This window comes from Gymnoscopelus braueri, assembly GCF_963280865.1.
Source record: "Gymnoscopelus braueri genome assembly, chromosome: 10".
NCBI lineage: Eukaryota > Metazoa > Chordata > Actinopteri > Myctophiformes > Myctophidae > Gymnoscopelus > Gymnoscopelus braueri.
This window is the reverse complement of record NC_137611.1, coordinates 42,315,384-42,338,368: the sequence shown is the minus strand read 5'-3', so window position 1 is coordinate 42,338,368 and position 22,985 is coordinate 42,315,384. Positions and strand designations below refer to the sequence as shown.

Genomic DNA, 22,985 nt, shown 5'->3' with positions numbered 1-22,985 from the left:
GAGCCAAACCGAGTTCCTGTTTCTACATAAAAAAGGAGCGGGTGCCCCTACAGGCAAAAACAAATGGGTTCCCACATTGTCGCTTTGATTTGATTGATTGAATACTTTATTAACAGTTTGCACAAAAAAAAAGGCACGGCGACACAGACACAGATTTATACAAAAGAATGTTAAAAGGATAACCCAGAAAAGCCCTGTGTATTCAATTCATCGAACCCAACAACATGATGATATTTGATCTGTAACCTACTGTACTGTACCTCTGACACCCTCGTTGGATCCTGTCCCTCACAGCCTTCACCCAGGATGTCCTTCAGCACTCGCGTGAAGGTCTGCACCTGAGGGAGGTGACCGCAGGGGGACTCAGACCCGCGACACAGCTGGTAGACCAGCGAGGAGCCGGCCAGCAGAGCCTTGGACCGCACCTCTGGGATCTCCAACAAAGCCTAAAATATAGACATGCATTAATATTTTGCAAATACATTAAGTTATACATACTTTCTCACAGCTGGAAAATGTTATCAAAAAGCATTGGTTCCAAAACTGGGGGGTCCCCAAATTATTTTGGGGGTCCCCACGATTATTAGCTTAATGTGCAACATTGTTTTCTCACTCAACAGTAAACAAACCAACATGTGTATACAGGGTATCTGCACATTTTCCGTTTTAATACCAAATTGGCCAAATTGTCAAATATTACGAAAGAAAGAGGAAAACATTGTGAACATAGTCGATCTACAAGCTTGTAATTTGGCTATTTTCACAACAAAATGTATCTGTGGAACCAAGTCAAACTAGATGTAATGCCTACAATGCCTTACGATTCTTTTGGGGGGTCACGGCCTGAAAAGTTTGGGAACCCTCGTGCTAAAGTATAATACTGATAGGTATTCTGAAGCAGTCTTTTAGGCTGGCAAAATACATAATATGCACACAATGGCAAACTATGCAGAAAACACATTGTACACGTAGGAATTTCTCTAACTGTATACAACCAACGGAGGAATGACTATCATGACTTTCTCTCAGAAGCTTTTCTGAGCTCATCAGTTAACTCAGTCCACTTCTAATAGATTTATACTTAGTTGTACGACAAATAAAGTCGGGCTTTCATCTTATATTTTTCAACAGCATTAATAGATTATTGTTTTAAACAAAGTTTGAGATTTTTCCAGCATTTGCCGTTTATTTTTATTTTTATAGATTCGACACAAAATGGAGATCTGAAATAGCAAGGAATCAACGATCATCCTTACGTTGATGGAGTGGATGATCCGAGGAGACGGATGGGGGATCAGGGCGAAGGTGGTGAGGTAGGAATGGGCCTGGTCCGGTTCTATGTCCCTGTTCTGGATCAGATCACACAGCAGTAGGACGCAGTTCTCTGAACCGCAGGCTGGTAGTGCATCCAACAGAGGCTGCCTGTCTCCACAAAAGACGGTGAGATACAGAGGCATTAACCACTTCACTGCAAACATTTTCCAAAAATGTTCAAAAACTTTAAGAAATAGCTTAAATAGACAATCTACAAGCTCACAATGTTTTGCAACGCAACGTGTTGTGAGCTTGCAGATCGGCTATTTTCCCAAACATTTCTTCAAGTTAGGGCATTAACAGAATAATCGAATATTCGAATATTCGACTATCAAACCACTATGCGACGACTGTACATCAAAGTCGATTATTCTATAAAAAGATAATATTAAAAAAGTTTTTGTTTTTGTTTTAGTGGCTTTTCTACAGCAGACACGCAGCTGTGAGCTCTGGTGTGACGTCAACTCGCATTCCTTGAGTCGAGTCGTCAATGCCATTAAAAAAATAATAATAATAATAATCAAATCGATTAATCGAATATTCGAATACTTATAGGTCGAATAATTCGAATGCTAAAAATCACTATTCGTGAATGCCTTACTTCAAGTATAAAATAGGGCTTACGGTAAGTGGTTAACAGGGAATACTGGGATGTGATGTTGCAACAGCAATTATGGATTCCTAATGTGGTGATATGGTTTGTTACATTAATGGCATGCCTTTATGTGTAAAAGACACATGGTTTCACATATACTTGGCTCCGTTGCAGTCAAAAAGATAGAGATAGACCTTTATTAATCCTACTGGGGAGATTCAGCTGTCATGGCAGTACAGATACACATACAGACAGGTGTGGTTTAGTGAGTAGCAGTGTTACTGACATACAGCACGTCTAAGGGCTGGGGAGAGGACACCATCTTCAACTGGCCTCATCATATAGGTCATGTGTGTGTCACAGAGGAATTTCAAATGAAGTTGGCCACTGTCCCACATACAGACCGCTCTTTGTGCAGAGACTTGGCCAGAGGCTGTGTACTTTTCTCATTACAACCCATAAACAAGCATCTCCGAACAAGCAGAATTTAATGCATTTAGCCCAGCCCAGTGCAAGGTAAATCATTTATGGTGTGACACAGTGGAGAAACATGTCATCGAACCAGTTCCACTTAGGACGGATAGAGATACATAAAACGAAAACATATACATATGACATTTTGGAATTTGGAGATAGCTGGTTTCTGCCCGACGGCCAGAGGCGGACTGGCCATTTGGTATGAAACCCCCCCCCCCCCCCCCCCCCAAACTCTACAGAGTTTGTAGATCTACTGTTTACAGAGCACGACACCGGCACACAACCAAGTATAACTTAGGCTTAAAGGAGGGGGGGGGGGGGGGGGGAGAGAGAGCGAGAGAGAGAGAGAGAGAGAGCGAGAGAGAGAGAGAGAGAGAACACTGACCAGTCATTGCGACACTTAAAAGAGGCCTCTTGCCACAGAGTGTTGAGCTGGGAAAGGGACAGATCTCTCAGCTGGAAGGCTAGATGAAGAAACTGTTGTGACGTCTGTGAACAGATCAGACACATACAGGCATGGATCATAACAACATCCAAATGTAGACATCAAGACAGCATCTCTCTGTTCAATCAATCAAACTGTCTGCCAAATAGAAAGCATGTGAACTAAACAACTCAACATACATCTGCGAACAGAGTCATTCAGCCCATCAATCATCTGAACTCCAAAGCGTAGTTCTTAATTTATATTTTTTCTAGATATTGTTTTGGCTTTTTCTGCCTTTATTGATAGTATACAGTAGATTGACAAGAAATGGGGAGAGAGAGATGGTGAGTGACAGTCGCCGGGATCAGGATTCAGCCTATAGGTGCCCGGACCGCTGGCCTTAATTTATACTTCTCTGTACAACACCGTCGTATGACGAGGTATAAATCAGGCTTTAACCGATCAAAGGGAGTAGGCCCTACTCCCAGTAGGGGGTTCTGGGTTTGACGGGTTGCCAGATTGGGCCCTTTCACACTTCCCCTAAATAAACAGACTTTAATGATGTTTGCCAGATTGGGTTTGACTAAACTCCTGTGTGAGGGAGGAATTAAAAGCGTTGGCTCGGACACAGCGAGGCCACAAGGGAAGTGAAACTGCAACATACAAACACACACAGGCCAACGTCTGTCTGGCAGGAGACGGACTACTTAAAGAAAGCCCTTCTAACACTGTGGGTGTGTTTAGCCTATAGCTCCTATAGGCATGAGAAACTCAAAGGTTTGTTATTCGTTTGATGTCTGACATCCTAATCTTATAGTCGGCTTGGGGGACCCCCCAAGTTGTAGTGCCGCCCCATTGCGAAATGCCTTCTTTTTTTTTAAAGGAAGATAGAGAAAATAGCCGATCTACAAGCTCACAGCACGTCACAATGCGACACGTTGTGAGCTTGTAGATCGTCTATTTTCTTCATTTTTTTTATAAACCAGCATAATAATTTAATGAACTGAATTTGAGTTTAAATTAAAGGTTTTCAATATTTTCATGATTTTTTTTAATTATTTTTTCATTTTCTCCTTTCCAATTGTGGCACCCCCAGGCTGCTACCCCATTCTGACAACCTTGTAATGTAACTTTATCAAAGACTTGATGATTTACAATGTAAAAGGATTGAGTCCTACCTGCTGCTGGTCTGAGCTGAGACCACATAACATCCGGACTGTTTGGCCAGCCTGCTGAGGCGTGGAGCCCCTGCCTCTGACGGGCCCTGCGCTTCCGTCCTCCTCAAACTGCAGGCCTGTGGCTTTACCTGGACCTAGAGAATCTGACGACCGCAAGGAAAGGAAGTGTCATTACAGCTGCAATATGGAACTTATTTTAACCCATTCAATCCAAGTCTGTGGCACCTTAGATTTCTTTGGCTATTCAAAAATAGCAGATATACAAGCTCATAGCTTGTAGATCTGCTATTTTTGAAAAATCGTGAAAATTTGAAAGCGAACATTTTTTGAAAGATATTTTGTTCCAGGGAGCAAAGAAGTAGAGTTACAAATGTTCGCTTTAAAAAAATATATATATGTGTTTTTTCCCCCAAAAAATAGCAGATCTACAAGCTCATGCGCCGCGCTATTTTTTTTTATAGCTAAATCTGCTATTTTTGAATAGCTAAAGAAATCTTAAAATGACACACATGCATTCCCGGTCTTAAAGGGTTAATGAATAAAATGATATCTTTAACCACACTGTATGCCTGGTAGAGTATGTTAAACCCCTAGTATATCTGCAGTGGTTGGAGGTGGTCTCTCTACTCTTCCATTGATTGATTGAACACTTTATTTAGAAAGACATGGAAACAGTACATGGAAGTACAATTTACAATACAAGGTCCTCTAAACTGAATCGCTCATAAAAGCACGATGGCTTATTTAAAATGAGATCCCCACGCACTCAAATCATGATGACATTTAAGAAAAGAGACACAAATATACACTACTATGCGGAACGTCATACAAGCAGCTTACAGGTTATTGAGGAATTTAGACCCTGGTGTCGGGTAGGAGACCTACTGGTTGACGGGGAGTACTGCCTGAAGCTCATACGCGCAATATCTCCCCTGCATGGTCAATCGGAAATTGCCTCTGAATGAGCGGTGGTCTCCGAGGTGGGAAACCCTTGTCACGAAACGTACGGATTGCAGCTTTAACGTCAAACACTCCAAAACACCACTGGGTGGTACTCTGAATGGGCATTTAAGATAATACTGTATACTTTACAGTGTAAAGTGCAACATGGCTGTGGTTTTAATGATTCGTTGGTTGGATACGGCACTACATACTGTGGGGAGTGAGAGGTTTTAAAGCTACAATCCATACGTTTTATGTCTGTTATCGCTCTCCTGACAGAGAGCAATGATTACATGCAATGATGTTCGAACCACAATAAAGATGGCGGAGCATCTAGTGTGCAATCCACTGGCCTGTCTGCTTCAGATAACTTTATTGACTTTCAACCAGTAGATGTCCTACTGGACACCGGGATCTATGTCTCAAGGGAAGAGTAGAGAGACTAAACAATGCAGATGTAATGCCTATATGGCATAACATGAAACTAGCTACTCTACCTAATTATAATTATAATTCACTATTATAATTCATCATAGCCTATAGCCTAATTTATTACTTTCTACTGTGCTATCTTGTCACTCTGACCGATTTTCAACCCACATTTTGGTGGTGAAAATCTGATAGTTTTGGTGAGCGACCCAGTCATATGATGACGTATAAATTAGATATTGTCTCTGTTGGGTGGAAACCTCATATATGTCCAAAACTGTTACTTTTCAGGATTCAAATGCAAAAATAGCAAAAGTATACAGATCTACAAGCTCGAAATGACGCAAAAGGTTTTAATATGGAGATAAGAGGTTTCTGCCCGACAGCAACGATATTAGAGTTCCTCATGCCAGGTTAAGGCACACACCATCAGCGCACTGAGCTAGCCAGGTCAGCCAGGTTCGTCTGGAAACCAGACGAATCTGCCAGTGCAAAGAAATTAATGGCCCTCTGCAATTTCCCTGCCCCCGACGTTGTGGGGCACCAATCAGGGCCCAGTATGCAAATATGGGGCCTCACCAGAGGCATTTTGGGGGGAATTCGCCCCTTGGAAATGCAGGTTCCACGCAGAGATTCCAGACAAATATCTACGCAGTGATATTAGTCTGGCAATGCCTAATAGTACTAGCACTGACCTAGTCCTGGAGGCGTCCCTGTCTGAGCTCTGAGCAGGACCAGCGAAGACACTGTTTGTGTCTTCATCACTCCCGTTGCCCCGGACAGCGTTACGATGGAGACAGCTTCTGTACAGTTGACCTCCTCCATGACGGCAGTCCCATGGCGCTGAGCACACTGGATCTTTGACTCCACTGTCTGGGCACAACAGAGACAGCCAGGATCCTGTCATAACGCGTTCATAACAAATATAATAGAATTGACTGCAGCAATGTGTTGTGAGCTTGTACATTATCTACACTATGGTAGATTTAGATTAACCACTTTAACCCTAGCATCCCTATTCTGTGTGGAACATTAGCCAAAAACTAGCCAATCTGCAAGCTCACAACGCGTCTGATTTTTCATTTTCGCCTGATGATCCTCCAAGAATAGGAACACTAGTAGGGTTCATGGTTGAATGATTAAGCGGTACGGTCCTTTTCCTGTATAGTTGACGGAATCTGTATTCTAACTTGCATTGTTTTATAAAAGAAAAAGAAAAAGGGTGGTTGTGCTCACAGCGTCTTCAGTAAGAAGCGTCGAATGGGGCCAGAAGTCATCCAGTCTGCGCTGTTGACATTGTTTGAGGTCCCGTGTCTTCAACAGCAGGGGTCCTCGCCTCTCGTACCTGCTCATGCAGGTCCCGTACACATCAGTCTGAGGAGGAAGAGAGACAGCGTGAGCTATTTACCCCGTGCACACACCGCATGATGCGGGGGGCATCCATCTTATCTTAAACTGCCGCAGAGATTGGAGTGCTAGTGGTATGTACAACAGACCCACTCTCCCTTTCACATGGCTCTCTGCCTCAACTGAGTTTTTTTTAGATGATACTTACTTATGGTCTTTAGTTTTACACTTTCATCAGAATGATAGGGCTGTCCTCGACTAAAGACATTTTTAGTTGACAAATAGTCATAGGAATTTGTCGATGAATCGATTAGTTAATTTAATCATTTGCCACATGCATACATACAATCAAACAGAGACCAGCCTGTTCAGGTTTGTGAGGTTGAGAATTTAACATTCAACATAATGTTGATCTCACAATGGCTACTGGCTAATGAAAGCTATAGAATAGTGGAATTGTTAGTGTTTACAAGAGATAAGCATAAAAACGACGAATCAAAGTCTTGGTTGACTAGACCAGTGTTTTCCAACCTGTGGTCTGGGCCCGCCTTGGGGGTGCACCAAAGATGACGGGTGGGGGTTGGTTGTCTCTTTGGAAGTAGCACAACATTTTAAACATAACAACAAAAGCATAACTTGCCTTTATCCACTTTCAACCTAGCGTCCCTCTTTTGGGCGGTTATATTGTCAAAAAAAAAACATTTTAGGTTCAAAGATAGCAAAATAGCCGATCTACAAGCTCACGAATGCGCCACATTGCAACACGTTTTGCCATTTGTCATATGAGAAGTAGTGTGTGCATGCCGTGCACACACATTATTACATGTGGGGGGCTCTCAGCTCTTGTCAGATGTATAAGAAGGGCGGCTCCCATCCAGAAATGTTGGCAACCACTGGACTGGACCAAACTGATCAATTTATTGATTATTCAACTATGAGTCATTCCCCCACAGCCACCCTCCCTCACCTCTTCTGTTACTTCCTGTTGGGCAGACGTGTGGGACGTCTGGAGCATGCTCAGTACTGCCCTCTTGACGTTGAGGGCCCACACCTGCTCCCCCTCCTGTGGACAAAGGGCCGTGACCTTTCCCCCCTGCAGGGAGAACTTGAGGCACGTCCTCTCCAGCGCCTCCCTGGGAAACAAAAACACCAGATGACCCCCCCGACCCCCGTCAAGACAAGACCCCAGACCGTGGGGAAGTTGTCCGAACAGAGTATCACATTCATAGGACAACGGTTGATAGCGTTTCAAAATGCTTTGTGCTTACACATATAACACAGGACAAGGCCTGGAATAGACAACAGCATGCACAACACTGAAGGGATAGAGAATAAAGAAAATACACACACAAACATACTACTACATCATTGCTATCGGGCAGAAAACTCATATCTCCATATTTCAACTTTCATTCTTTTTTCTTAAATGAATTCCCTACTTCGTCGTACTACTGTGTCACACAAAGGTAGCAAGAATAGCAGATCTACAAGCTTCCAATGCGTCGCAATTCTTGATTTTTGTGAAAGTAAAAGTAAAAGTGGTTAAGTGTGTGTGGGCGTTTTATTAATATTTAACCAATGTAAAGTATTAACAAGAGCTTGTGACTAAATAATAGCTACATTGGATCCATTGGAACACAGGTTCTTTTTTTCTATTTCCTGAAAACTAACAGTTTTGGACAGGTTTGCCCGACAGAAACTATATATATACATGATTTATAATAACACAGCATTACCTCAAACTCTTCAAGCGCTGCACTGAATGTTCCTTCTGGGGGGAGAGACGCTTTATCTGGGGATTCCTAATCTAGAGAGTAAACATACAAGCTCATCACATTTTGTACGTTTCGTATTCACAACCAAGTTACCCATAAAACAATCATTTCATGTTTTACCCGAGTTGTGTAACAATTTTGCTCAAAACACTGACCTGCATCATTAAATGACACTTGGAGATCACGTCGATGTCAATCACACAGTCCAGAGCCAGTCCATTGCGACCAGAGTTAGAGCCTTGAAGAGTCGTGGCTATTGTACTGCTGTACCTGTATGTGTATCTCACCCCTCTCTGATAGGAGAGCTCAGGGTAAGGTAATTCTATGGACGTGAATGGATGTAGAGAGCAATCAGAGAAAATGCGCACGCTGTAAATCGTCCTCCTATCCCCATATTCTAACTTTTTGTGTTTTTTCAAAAAATGCATGCCCTACTTGATCATACTACAGCGTCACACAAAAGCATCAAAACTAGCAGATCCACAAGCTCATAACGTTTCGAACTTGTAGATCTGCTACTTTTGCTGTTTTTGAATTTGAATCCTGAAAAGCAACAGTTACGGACATATGAGGTGTCCACCCGGTCCCGACAGAGACGATATACTTATACTATATTTAAGGCTTAAATCAAATGTAATTTGCATGACATTTGACATTTCCAATGACATTTCTCATTGTCACAAAACATGCAATAGTGTAATAATCATGCAGCTCTCACCGGCACAACTGGAATCACAAAGATGAGGTTCCACCTGAAAGCAATCACTTACTACATGGAAACACAAGTTCAGAAATCTTCACAAAATCCGGGGGAAAACGTTCAAATCGCACGTGAAAGGTTTGAACTGAACGCTCACAGCCACATCACAATTCTACTCAGTTGAGTCAATGCAGCCTGTTGCATGAACAAGTAGCCATAATATCCTCAGTGTTCAAATTGTACACTCTGAGACTGTACAAATGGAACCAAATGGACCCACAAGGGTCCATTTGGTTACATTTGTACAGTCTCAGAGTTAAATTGACGCTCCGGATTTTACTGTGTAACGTTATGTACACTAAGAAACCACTGAAAACTTACCATGTACACGAAGAAATGCAAATGAAAGACATGCAAAATGAAGTAATAACAAGGACTTGGCCATGGCTAGCCCTGAGTTACTGCAGCACTGGCTGCCTTCAGGATGTCTCCTCCAACATGTGAGGAACTGGTGGTGAAAACCGGGCTCTGTTCACAGCAAGTGAATGACCATGCTTGTGTGTGGACTTCCACCAGTGTGACCCATACTGCTCACAGCATCCAATCAGGAAATACTTTTCGGGCTGTAGCTACAAACACACTGGGCCAATCACTAGACACAACACTGGACCCCCACTAAAAGGAGGTTCTCAAATAGAATACCCCCCCTCTCTCTATTACTTGAACAGGGAACCTCTGAAAGAACACACAAAAAACCCACACATGGTTTGGGAGTTCCACGTTATTGCAAAAACAATCTGGGAGCCCGTTCGGTTAAAAAAAAGGGGGAAAAAGTTTTCCCACTTTGTTTTGCCTCTGGAGGCACCACCTCCTTTTTTGTGTAGAAACAGGAAATCGGTTTGGTTCCTCCCCTTTCTTAGTCCACTTCCTCCCGAGTACTTCTGTCCGTGTTTACTCCTACTAACAACACTACATGTTTAAGGCAGTGGTGCTGACAGACTCAGCTGTTAGCAGAATTTGTCTTGAGAGATTATTGCACAAATCACCAACTGTTTGTAAGCAGCCTGATGTTCAGTCTTTCACGCAGACAACAGTCTTGCATGACAAACTTCCATAAGACATTGGTTTTGGGGGCACATAGAGGCCCCACACATACATGCATGCACGCACACACGCACAAACAATCATTTGACATTAATGACCACTTTGACGCACGCACGCGCGCGCACACACACACACACACACACACACACACACACACACACACACACACACACACACACACACACACACACACACACACACACACACACACACACACACACACACACACATTTGACGTTAATGACCATAGTCAAATACTGAATGGCATACAACCTTAAGAGGCCCTTAAACAAGTCCATTCATAAACTTCACCATCAACAGTGAGAGCACAAGAACAAAGTATGCTGTTGGAATACGTGAGCATGAGCAAAGAGAGACACCTAGTGTCCAGGCATGTCTCTTTGATTAGTGAAAAACTGATTTGGTCATTATCTTGGTTTATGATGGTTATTCATAATGCAATATGTAGTCATAACAAAGAGTGTACTTCCCTGCAAATTCATGGTACTTTTACATTACTTGAGTGTTTCCACTTTTGATACTTTTACTCCACTATTATCATCTCAGAGGCAAATATCGTAGCTACTTTTTACTCAGCTACAATTATTTGACAGCTTATAGTTACTTTTACATAGGCCTACATTAAGATAAATTATGATATAATATTATAGGTTAATCTATCCAGCTGCATTCAAATCAGCCCCACCTTTACCAGCTGCACAATTAAAGTGGTGATTAATGCATTTCTAATTAGAACGTGTAATTATTAACCCATTACTAATTCAGTAGCCTCTTCTTTTTAGATTCCGGCCTTCTGGTTTCCAGTTTTCAATACTTTTACTTCTACTCCACTCAGAGGCAAATTGTACTTTTTACTCCACTACAATTATTAGAAAACTTAATTTACTAGTTACTTTGTAGATTTTGATTATTATTATAAATCATACATTAACCACTTCAACCCAGCATTTGAAAATAGCCTATCTAAGCTCACAATGCCTCAAAATAGCTACACATTGTGAGCGTGTAGATCTGCTATTGCCAAATCTGTACAAAAATACAAGATTTTTGTACATTTTATACGTTTGAAAACTTGTGAAATGGCCAAATGGGACATTCTGCATAATGAGTACTTTCTACTTTTGCACTTTTCAATTTCAAGTCAATTTTGAATTCCGGACTTTTACTTGTAACAGCTGTATTTCTACATTGCAGAATTGGTACTTTTACTTAAGTAAAGTAAAACCTTTTTCCAGCACTGTGAATGTCTTTATCAGCATCGCGATAAGGAAATATCGCCATGGGCCGAGTCACGACCCACATGCGACCATGGTGTAAAGTAACTAAGTACATTTACTCAAGTACTGCACTTATAAGTACAATCTTGAGGTATTTTTACTTTACTGGAGTATTTTCAATTTTCAATACTTTTACTTCTACTCCACTACATGAAATTTCGCGATGCGACGCATTGTGAGCTTGTATCTGCTATTTTCAAAAGATTTGTAAACATTTGAAAACTTGAAATGGGACATTTTGCACAATGAGTACTTTTACTTTTGATACTTTAAGTAAAAGTATCAATACTGCAATGTAGAAGTACTCTGTTACAAGTGAAAGTCTGGTGTTCAAAATGTACTTGAGTAAAAGTACAAAAGTATTGGTATCAAAATGTACTTAAGTAAAACATTTGAGTACTTTTTCCAACACTGCATGCGGCCCACATGGCCCCATGGTCGTGAAATGGGGAGGCCGGACCTGCTTCAGCAGCGTGTTGGCTAATTCCTGGTGCTGCTGAAACATGTTATTGATATATTCCTCAGACATAGTTTGGGGGAAATTCATGGCCCACATTTTGTCACCCTTTTATAACCTTTATTTAACCAGTTAAAAAAGGCTGAAGACTCTTATTCAAGAATGAACAGGCCAAGAGGCAGATAGGCCTATCATTTCACAAAAACTGACATTACAACACAGAGCACAGTCAGCCATATAACAATGATAGCTATCCATATAGTAGCCATGGTTCACATGACGCTTGTATGACAGTCATGTTTCAGGGCTATCCATATAGTAATGACTACCGAAATTCCTCACATGAGTAGTCTACCTAATAATAGTCTACTATACTGCAAGTAGGCTATATTTTGATACGCAATGCGTGTATGCCTATACTTTTACTCACATTTTTAATGTAGGGCTTTCACTTGTAACAGTGTGTTTCTACATGTACATGGCGGTATTGTTACATCTTAGTAAAGATACCTGAGTAGCCTACTTCTTCTCTTCCACCAGACCACTGATTGTGTATTCTCTTCTCTTCTCTTCCTCCCCCCATCATGAATGAACCCAATGCTCAATGTTGCCAGATTTCGCAAGAGAAACAAGCAACCCAGTCTAGGAAAACAAGCCCAAAAGGAGCAACTAGCACTAGGCCGTATACATTGAAAATAGCCGAGCTACAAGCTCACATACATCTGCTCGGATTTTTTTTTTTTTTTAAACATTCTAACAACGCAAATATGGTAAAGGGCTCCCTGACACAAAGCATTTTCAGATGGAGGGTTAGGAATACATAGGCTACATACATTACTTTGGGGGTCCATGACATGAAAATATTTGAGGATCAATGGTTAAAATAATAATTTAAAAACTTTTGGAAGTAAAGCCCAAATAAGCAACTACACTTTAGAAACAAGCCCAAATGCGCTTATAAAAAGCGGACATGGCAACACTGAACCCATGCTGCCTGGCTGCTATGCCTACCGACCGACTTTCCACCATGCACGACCCGCCCCGCCCCTGGGGTCCACCACGCCCAGCCCGCAACGTCAGTCGTGTGCGCTTGCTTGCTTATGTCGTGCGTGCGCAGTGGTGGAAAGTAACGGGGTACATTTACTCAAGTACTACTACTGTCTGCACTTTATTTCAATTTTTCAATAGGTTACTTTAGACTTCTACTCCAACTCCACTAGCTGCATCTGAGAAAGGAAAATATTTTTACTCCACTACAATTATTTGTAATTTTTAGTAACAAGTTAGCCTACTTTGTACATTTTGTCAATATTACAAAACATAGGATACCCATAATAACCCATAACATGAGGTATGGTTTATCCTTCAGCTATTCACTTTTTAAAATGTAATTTACTCAAGTACTTGTCACTCGAGTACATTTTGAATACAGGGCTTTTGTAACAGAGTATTTCTACATTGTGCTTGTGGGTGATATTGCTACTTTTACTTGGGTAAAATAGTACTTCTTCCAGCAGCCAGCCACCCACTGTCCGTGCGTGTTTACAGGGGGTGGGCGTAACCCGCCCTTGAGGTCCACGCCCCCATCCCGCAACGTCAGTCGTGCGTGTTGCACCGGGGGGGCGTAGGGGTTTGACCGGCACAATGAACTGAACCGTCGTCCGGACGATGTGAAAAAGAAGAAGCTCTCTCTCTCTCTCCACACACACGCGCATGTGGGACCCGGATCCATCGGCACGTTCTTTTTTATTTTGTTAAGTACTTTTTGCCGTGGAGTTTTGTTCTAATAATTGGGTCTTTTCATGACTTTGTGCCGGTGAAGAAGGAGAGGGGACTATAAAGGGGGTCGGATCATCGTCGAGTTTGATCTAAAAACGAGGTCTGAATCGGGACTATAACGTAAAGCCCCTCCTCGAGACTCAAAACAAGGCGGATTTTTTTGTACCACCCCCTTTCTTTCTTTCTTTTTTATTTTTTAACCCGAGATTAAAAAAAACCCAACAACAGTCAACGCAAACGGAAGAATCCAGGTCACAAAGAAAAAACATGTCGTTCGCCGCATATTCCGATTATTTCGCCGCGGAGTGTCTGGTGTCGATCTCCAGCGGCCCCGTCCTGCACAGACCCACCCCGCTGGCCCCCACCCAGAGGCCCGCTAGCAGCACGCAGCCTGGGCCGGGCCTCGTCCTCCTGGTGGAGGAGTCCGCCGGGGGGGGGGACCCGATGGGGTCGAACGAGGACAGGGAGGTGCGGGAGACGCTGCTGAGGAGGACCATGATCATGGAGGAGGAGGAAGGGGGGACCAACATGCTGACGGTGGCCGGGATCCTCACCGACCTCCACGGCAGCAGCAAGTTCCGGCCCATGTCGGCCTACTCGGAGAGCAGCAACTCGTCCTCGTGCGGCGGGGAGAGCGGCTACAACACCACGCTGTCCGACTCGACCTCCACGCCGACCATGACCCCCTCCGCAACGCCCGTCCCCCCGCAGTGGGCGGGGGGGCCCCACACTGCCCGGGGACCGGACCCCCGGTCCCCGGTCAAGCGACACCAGTGCACTTTCGACGGCTGCGACCGAGTTTACGGCAAGTCGTCCCACCTGAAGGCGCACATCAGGACCCACACAGGTGAATGCATTGACGCCTTCGTTTTTTGTTAGAGCTACTCAGTTGCGTAAAGTAACTAAGTACATTTACTCAAGTATTGTACTTGAGGTAATTTTACTTAACTGGAGCATCTCCAATTTTCAATGCTTTATACTTCTACCCCACTACATGTCAGAGGCAAATATTATACTTTTTACACCATTTTATTTGAACACTTTAGTTACTAGTTACTTTGTAGATTTGTATGATTATTACAAAACATACATTACCCACTTCAGCCCTATTTAAACTTGGCTTGGCTATTTTCAAAAGATTTGTATACATTTTGATAACTTGTGAAATCGGACATTCTGCATAATGAGTACTTTATACTTGTGGTACTTTTAAGTACATTTTGATACCAATACTTTTGTACTTTTACTCGAGTAAATTTAGAATTCCGGACTTTTACTTGTTTATTTCTACATTGCAATATTGATACTTTTACTCAAGTAAAAACATTTTAGTACTTTTTCCACCACTGACTACAGCTACTCCCGTCACACAAAACGGCGTCGCTTGCCGACAAAAGGACGTGTATCCCCCCAAGCCGATGCGACACGTTGTTGTCGCCGTGGCTTGACGATCGTCCAAGTCTGTATTAAACGGACGACCCCCATCATGTGATGGAGGGCCGAGCAAATTGAGTTTGACGTTTTAGTGTTCAGTTTGTTTTAGTATCGATTTTCATGGACGAAGAAAAAAAAGCAACAGCTCCTTTTTTGTTGGGAAGTTTTCACAGAACTTAAAAACTTTGTGCCATTAACTGAACCCCCTGTTGCCAGGCAGTTTTACTCTTTTGCTTTTAAACTCTATTACAAAAGTATATATATATTTTTTTTATGATTTATATTTTATTTAGCTTTTTCATTAAGACAGTGACAAAACTGGAGACAAAAAGCCATGAAAAACAAACAAACATAAAAAACAATACAGATATCCCACAAAAAAAAAGTGTATTCCTATTTCCTAACAATAGATGTGTGTGTGGGTGGGTTGATCGCGTTTTTACCCGCGAGTTGGTACAATAACTGGTGCTCTGCTCCAACAAAGAGAAAAACTCTCCTCCTGACAAAGAACTGAAGGAACAAAAGAAATGGGGCTGGACGTGAAGGACTGGTGACGAACATCTACATCCACACACTGCATTTGCATATGAAGTCAACACAAGACCTAAAAGCTCCGTTTCCGTCGACGGGGACGTACTTTTATTTAGAGTAGAGTCTAGACCCCCCCCCCCCCCTCCTACCAGAGCTAGACGGTTATTGAAAGCCAGCCAAGTGGTGAAAAAAGTACTCAAAGGTTTTACTTGAGTAAAAGTATCAATACCACCATGTAGACATACTCTGGTAAAAGTCCGGTATTCAAAATGAACTTCATTTAAAAGTACAAAAGTATTGACGTCAAAATATACATATATAGATAGAGTTAAGTACTAAAAGTGCTCACAACGCACAATATCCCATTTCACATGTTTCCAAATGTATAAAAATCCTTTGAAAATAGCCATGGCTAAAGTGGTTAATGTATGTTTTACAAAGTAACTAGTATAACTCAAATCTTCAAATAATTAAGTGTAAAAGTAAAAGTGCAATATTTGTCTCTGAGATGTAGTGGAGTAGAAGTAAAAGTATCGAAATTTGGAAATACTCCAGTAAAGTAAAAGTACCTCAAAATTGGGCTTAAGTACAGTACTTGAGTAAATGTACTTAGTTACTTTCCACCACTGGCCAATATCGGCCTCTATCAACCAGATCCGCTAATATACAAAGTTGTGTTTCTGAGTTGAACGTTTTATTATCGAGTGATTTACTTGTGTATTATGAAAATATGTTTTGTGGTGTGATGACCCTGTACATAGCCACCTCATGGTGGTACTGGTCCAGGCCATTACAGCAGGGGATCAGTGTTGCCAGGTTTGCGAGAGACACAAGCAAACGGGTCAATAAAAACGAGCCTAAAAGAAGCAACTAGGCTACATGCGGCCTTTAAACCTATATACTGTACATGCTGCAGCCAGAACTGTACATCACCTTTTTGAAAATAGCCGATCTACAAGCTTCACAACCTTTGAGCTTGTAGATCGGCTATTAAAAAAAATCTTGAAATAAAATGTGCAATATTTGGAATATCTTTTAAACATTCTTACACCACAAATCAGGTACGGGGCTTCCCGTTACAAATCATTTTCAGATGGGTGTTAGGGTCAAATTAGCTCTAGTCCATAAATATTTGAGATCCACTGGTTTAAATAAAAATAAATAAATAAGCAACTACACTTTAGAAGAGCCCAAAAAAACACAACCCGCAACTATAAATATTTACAAGCAACTACAGAAAAACAAGCCTAAAGTCGCCTATAATAAGCAGACATGGCAACACTGGCCATTACAGGAGGGGATTAAGAGCAGCAAGGCGGTCTGACTGGGTATCACAGGGGTATTAAAGAAACCAAGGGAACGCCCACTAGGCTCGTAGTATGGCAGGCTGTGGCCTGGCTATATTATAATGTTCAACAACACACAGCCTTTAGCGCACAGCTTGCGTGTCCTGTGGTTTTCAGTTTTCACTGTCAAGATTAAGATGAGAACTATCTTTATGCTTAATGATATAATAATTTGGTGTAAGATTCTGCTTGCATCATCCAGATTCTGTCTGTGAACACCTCCCCCACCACACCCACCTTCTGAGGCGACTTAAGGACACGCTAGCTCTGCCTCTGCCAGCAGTCTTATTTCTGTCCTCCATTTGTATGTGAAAGTACTCAAACCACAAGCTGATTCAGATTCTTAACACCTGCAGCCCAGATGAGCTTGATTTCTTGATCTTTTTTTCTTTCTTTTTTTGGCAATGACTACAAACAATTCTGTGCACCAATTTCTCAAAGGAAGTGTCATGCTGCAGCCAGAAGTGTGTGCTTGTGTCATCAAATCATTATTAAGTTAAGATTATTATTAGGTTATGACTATTTAATTTTTTTGTAGAAATGGGAATGGCATGTCAATGAAGACTTATTCAAGATGGCTGCCATAATATGCATCATCCACACATAGTTCCCTCATGGACAAATCATTGAAATGCCTTCACTGTCTTTATTACCCATGAGACAAAGTAGGAATGCTGTAAATCTAATTAGTTATTGTCACCAGACACATGTCTGTCCCAAGGAGTTGCACCCTGTGTACACTTAAGAAAAGCTGTTCTTCTTGACTTTTGATTATAGCGTAGTTGTTGCATTGCAGTCATTTTTAACGCCTCTCTCTCTTCTTCTGTTGTTCCAGGCGAGAGGCCCTTCCCCTGCACCTGGCCCGACTGCGAGAAGAAGTTCGCCCGTTCCGACGAGCTCGCCCGCCACACCCGCACCCACACGGGCGAGAAGCGCTTCCTGTGCCCGCTGTGCGACAAGCGCTTCATGCGCAGCGACCACCTGATAAAGCACGCCCGGCGCCACCCCGACTTCCAGCCCTCCATGCTGGGGCGCAACAAGTCTGCCAGCACCTCCCCCGCCCTCGGGCACCACGGCCACGCCTCCAGCCCGACCATGATGCGCCAGTAGGGGGCGGGGCTTGTGTTTTGGGGGGTCAGTAGGAGCACATTATGGGTCGGGCGTGGTGTGGGTTCAAGGTAACCAGCTACAATCATATCCACTGGCTAGGACTTAGTATCACTGGGGGGGGGGGGGGGGTTATGCATTTTTATGTGCATAACCACACACACACACAAACACACAGAAGGAAATACGTGGGAGCTTGTTGGAGGCATGTCGTTTCATCTCCATCCATCCATATGGTTGAATGAAGTGGACGTGTTACTCCAGTCCATACAGGCTCTTTTCTCAGAACTATAACTGTAAACACAAACTTGCAGGGATTGTCATTATTTCTGTAAACTGCACATGCATCAGCCAAATGTTTTCTTTTCTCCCCCTTCTTGTGGTTATTTTTCATAAGAGGTTCTTGTGCTTGATGTTAGATAGTGAGGCGGAGAATGACTAGAAGCTTTTTTTTAGCAGCTTTGTTGATTCCATAATAAGTTTTAGAGGATGCAAACTCCCATTTGTTTTTTTTAGTATCTAGGCTATGTTTTGCTACTTTATTTCATATTTAACTCATTGATTTATGCAGGTCACGCTTGACATATTGCTTAAAGGTGGATCAAACTTCTATTATTGACGAGCAGTTTGCACACCATCCTCGAGTCTAGATCATTTTATCATCCATGAAATGGTGACACATAATACGTGGTTGTATTATGTCTAATACTGATGCAAATGTATATAAGCTTTAAGCTTTTACTGTAGAAATACCTTGAAATGCTACTAGCAGCAGAAGTTAATACATGTGATGAATTGTAGTCCTTATATTGGGGGTGACAGTATATGCTTGATAGGGTGGCATTGCTAGTGAGTGTCAGTGTGTATGTATGTATGTATGTATGTACGTATGTGTTTACGTTATGTTAGAAACGGAACTGGGCGAAAACTTGTACGCAATGGTCTCAAATATTTGAGTGGTGACATGAGGTGAGCTTGATTTAGCCTTCCATGCATATGGAAAACATTCATATGCATATGGACAGGCTCAAAACTAGTAAAACATATTTCATATGCATACTCTGCTGCTTTCAGTGCATCATATTTGAGGTGTCACAGTATTTGGCACTGAATTTATGACAAGTTTATAGCGTTTAGCATAGTAATTTTAGCATTTTCTGGTCCAGTTTAGAATAGAAAATGCCATATTGCGCGCACACAAAAAGAGACTGTTATCACATGCAAATTGGCCTCATGGCGTGAAGTTTTGCGAATTAATGTTAAAAATTTAGAAATGAAAGAATCGACTATATCCAGGTATCCATGTTCTACTAAAAACAAAGCAAGTTGGAACTGAATCAAGCAAGCCTTAAGAATTCCAGTTATTTCACAGCAAAATACTTACAGGTCCACTTGTACACTCCCAGAGTTACATTAACTCAGAGTATTTTACTGTGTGAGCAGTCTGTTCAGATTAGATACATCTAACATCTAGACCTGGTTATATGGAGAGAAGAAGCTTCTTTTTTTTCACTGTTTGTCCAATTAATGGATACGTTAATCTTTATCTCAGTGATCAATACTTCAGGTAATGCTTAATTTATACTCCGTCATACGACGTGCTGTGAGCTATTTTTCGGCTTGTGGCATCGTATGACAAAGTATAAATCGGGCTTAACTCAAAGCCTTAACCTAATGTCATACCTACTTTAAACCATGTTTACAGCTTAATCATTTCCACAGCTGCGTGCCCCCGTCGTGGGCACGTTACAAATACTCATATGCAATATGGCACTTTTTCCTATAGGTGTTGTTTTAAAAGAAATGTGGTTAAATAAGTGTGATAGCTTGCGATGTTACTCTGCTTCTGCAAGCAAGCACTGTGGAATTTTGATAATGTCTATCTCATTAACCAATGGTTAGTCAAAAAAAAAACTGCCTTTGTATAAATGCTTTAGAATGCGTGGTAAAAGGATTTGGTTGTGTATTTAATTTGGAGTTGATTTTCTTTTATTTCTTGTGTTTAGTCACTCAGGCCAATCTCTACATTGTCACTGTAGTTGATTGTGTGTCACTATACCCTTTTTGTTTACTTAAAAGTGGAACCTTTCATTTGGTGCTTTCCTAGATCTGTACAAATTGTTTCTTCCACATTAAGATTGAATGGCGTCATGCTAACGTCTTCCTCTTTTGTATCTCAGACCAACAGATAGTAGGTTTTTGTTCAGTTTTTTTTCTTATTTCGTTGAATCGCTGTACATTAGATGGGATGTATACTCACTGTAATGAAATGCAATGCTTTGCAATTTGTACACACACTAAAATCCCTAGTGCCATTTGGTTCCATTTGTACACTTTGGAGTTATTGACACTGAGGATTTTAATGTGCACATTGTACATGTACACACATTTGATTTTCCTAAAGGTTGGATCTGTTGATAATAATTGTTGATAGCTGCTGGCAGCTACCTGGAACAAACTCAATGACTGTATAACTGCAAAAAGGAACACACTTCCTTCCTTGGATCTCATTTTGCTGAAGGAAGTGTTTCCTTACTCAGATACTTTTCCTGTCGACGCTATAGTATCACACACAAACTCACACAATAATACTTTACCTCATCCATTTTGTGGAATATCGTCTTCCCTCTGTAAGCTGTCAGAGCTGCAGTGGTGTCCATAGAACATCCATCCAGCCCCTCCCTTTTAGAAAACCTTCTAAAGCCATTGAGCCTTGGATTTGAGAATTCTTTCTGTGTTGTACGTTCTTTTTTTCCTTCTTTTTAGCTAAATCTACACTTTTTTTAGTCCAGCCTTTTTTCTTGACTGCTGTTGTGTACTATTTGTCTGTGTCTGGCATGTTTCATAGACCCACGGCCTCATTTACATGCTGCTCCATTGGCCACCTGTGGAGCGGCACATCTGACCCCCCCCCCCCCCACCCCCACCCCCGTGTCTTGGATGGGGGGGTCGTTGAGGATACAGAGGGCTGATGCAAATGCCTCTCCACTGGATGAATTCTGTGGTAACAGCCCCTCTAAAAAACTAAATCAAAGCCCGGCGTGGGGGTTTTGCCAAGTGGTAGACTCATTAGCAACACGTGTCATCTCTTTTACAATGGCTCACTGTTTTAAGGGTTCAAGACACTGAGGACTCAAACTAAATGTAGTGTGACGACACCTGTGGGTTGTCTGTCCACTTCGGACCTAGGTTTAAAAAAAAAAGATGTCAGTCCAAATAAAAATGTTTATGTACCATGAATTCTAGCTTGAGCTGAAAAGGCATTATCCAAAATGTAATTTTTTTCTGCACTGCCAGATTCTTGGAAACAAAACGATCAACCCTCACCACACTAATTCAGATATGCACATTGTACAGAAGAAATGTTTTTAAATTGATGCCTAATTTTTACATTAATAATAATGGATTTGTTTTGAATCCTCTTATCAGAGCTTTGGTTAATGTCAGCAGGAGGAACTGTGGAACTAATTTAATACTTGCTGCAATGTGCTGTTTTAAATATTTATCTTTCTCAGGCGTCTTAAGAGTTGAGCGCTGGAATATCACTATTTCCTGTGCGTCACCGAAGTACAAGCAACATGTCCTTTTTTTGTTACGCAGATTAATTTATTACAACTTATCATTTGTGTGGTTTAATTATTCCTTTCATAACTCATTATTTTGTGATATGGAACGCTACAAATATTAAATGGTTCCATTGTTTGCTTGATAAGAAAACCAGTGCTTTTTAAAAAATAAAACCGTCATAAAATCAAGGGGATTGCTTTGTCCTTATTTTTCCAGGTACGACACTTACTCCTTCCTTATTCAATAATACCATGGAGTTTCATTTAATTTACATTACAGAGGTCAGCCAACAAAATGTCACACCTTGACAGAATACCCAACAGCAGTTGATAGTGAGTCATGCCAATAAAGTCCATTGAATTGAGTTCTCACCTAGAGTGCAGCTCAAGTTAAGTTTTATGTTCTTATTGCATAACACCATTCTGTTGTCTTCATTAACCACTTTCAACCTGGTGTCGCTATTTTTGGGGGCATGTTATTGTAGGTGACAATTTCCCCATTGAAAAAAATAATAAAGGTGTAAATTATTTTTTTAAATGCCAAATTAGCCGATCTACAAGCTCGTGTAACGCATTGAGATCTTGCAGATCAGCTATTTTCTACTGTTTTCTACATTGGTTAAATCGTGTCTTTTTCACTGTTGCACCTATTGGGAATGACCGTGCAATGGTATAAATGATACCTAGGACCAGCACATGTGGGGGGGGGGGGGTTCGTAAAACGTTTCAGCTCGAGACCTAAAAGATACATCAGGTGTCTCTCTGGAACCCAGACATATAAAAATAGTAATACACTATGAATTAATACATTATTAAGTGAAAATAGTCAATCTACAAGCTCGCAACACCTGACGCGTTGAGAACTTGTAGATTGGCTATTTTCACTATGGAATTTAGATTTTTTTAAAATATATTTTTCAGAAAATATAAGATTTTGAAATAATTGAAAAAGGTTATAGGACACGTAAAACAAAAAAGGGATATTCACTCATGACCGATAAAAATGGGTCTGTGACCCAAAAATGGGCCCCGGCCCATTGTTTGGGAAATCTGTTACGTCCAAAACTGTTACTTTTCAGGATTCAAATTCAAAAGTAGCAGATGGTCAAGCTTGCAAATCTGCTACTTTTGTGTGACACTGTAGTATGATCAAGCAGAGTGTTAATTTACGGCAAAAAA

The 22,985-nt window shown here is 41.5% G+C and overlaps 3 protein-coding genes across 3 annotated transcripts in view; 1 reads left to right on the top strand and 2 right to left on the bottom strand.

The window, feature by feature from the left end:
- Window positions 1-12,626, bottom strand: part of LOC308093572 (uncharacterized protein) — a gene marked incomplete at its 5' end in the record, with an annotated part of 94,722 nt that extends 82,096 nt beyond the window's left edge. Inside the window, 10 exons of the mRNA XM_080439905.1 lie at window positions 261-446; window positions 1,257-1,422; window positions 2,772-2,875; window positions 3,992-4,134; window positions 6,058-6,235; window positions 6,599-6,736; window positions 7,677-7,842; window positions 8,446-8,516; window positions 8,640-8,806; window positions 12,554-12,626. Coding sequence (XP_080296031.1) covers window positions 261-446; window positions 1,257-1,422; window positions 2,772-2,875; window positions 3,992-4,134; window positions 6,058-6,235; window positions 6,599-6,736; window positions 7,677-7,842; window positions 8,446-8,516; window positions 8,640-8,806; window positions 12,554-12,626 — 1,392 coding nt within the window. The remainder of the gene's footprint in view (window positions 1-260; window positions 447-1,256; window positions 1,423-2,771; window positions 2,876-3,991; window positions 4,135-6,057; window positions 6,236-6,598; window positions 6,737-7,676; window positions 7,843-8,445; window positions 8,517-8,639; window positions 8,807-12,553) is intronic.
- The window catches only part of imp3 (IMP U3 small nucleolar ribonucleoprotein 3), a 109,480-nt gene that overhangs the window by 43,930 nt on the left and 42,565 nt on the right, over window positions 1-22,985 (bottom strand). The gene's annotated exons all lie outside the window — the stretch shown is intronic.
- On the top strand, window positions 13,632-21,991 carry LOC308094030 (Krueppel-like factor 9). Its single transcript, XM_080440469.1, has 2 exons — window positions 13,632-14,669; window positions 17,969-21,991. Exons 1-2 carry the CDS (start codon window positions 14,090-14,092, stop codon window positions 18,241-18,243), a joined length of 855 nt encoding a protein of 284 aa, XP_080296595.1. The 5' UTR covers window positions 13,632-14,089; the 3' UTR covers window positions 18,244-21,991.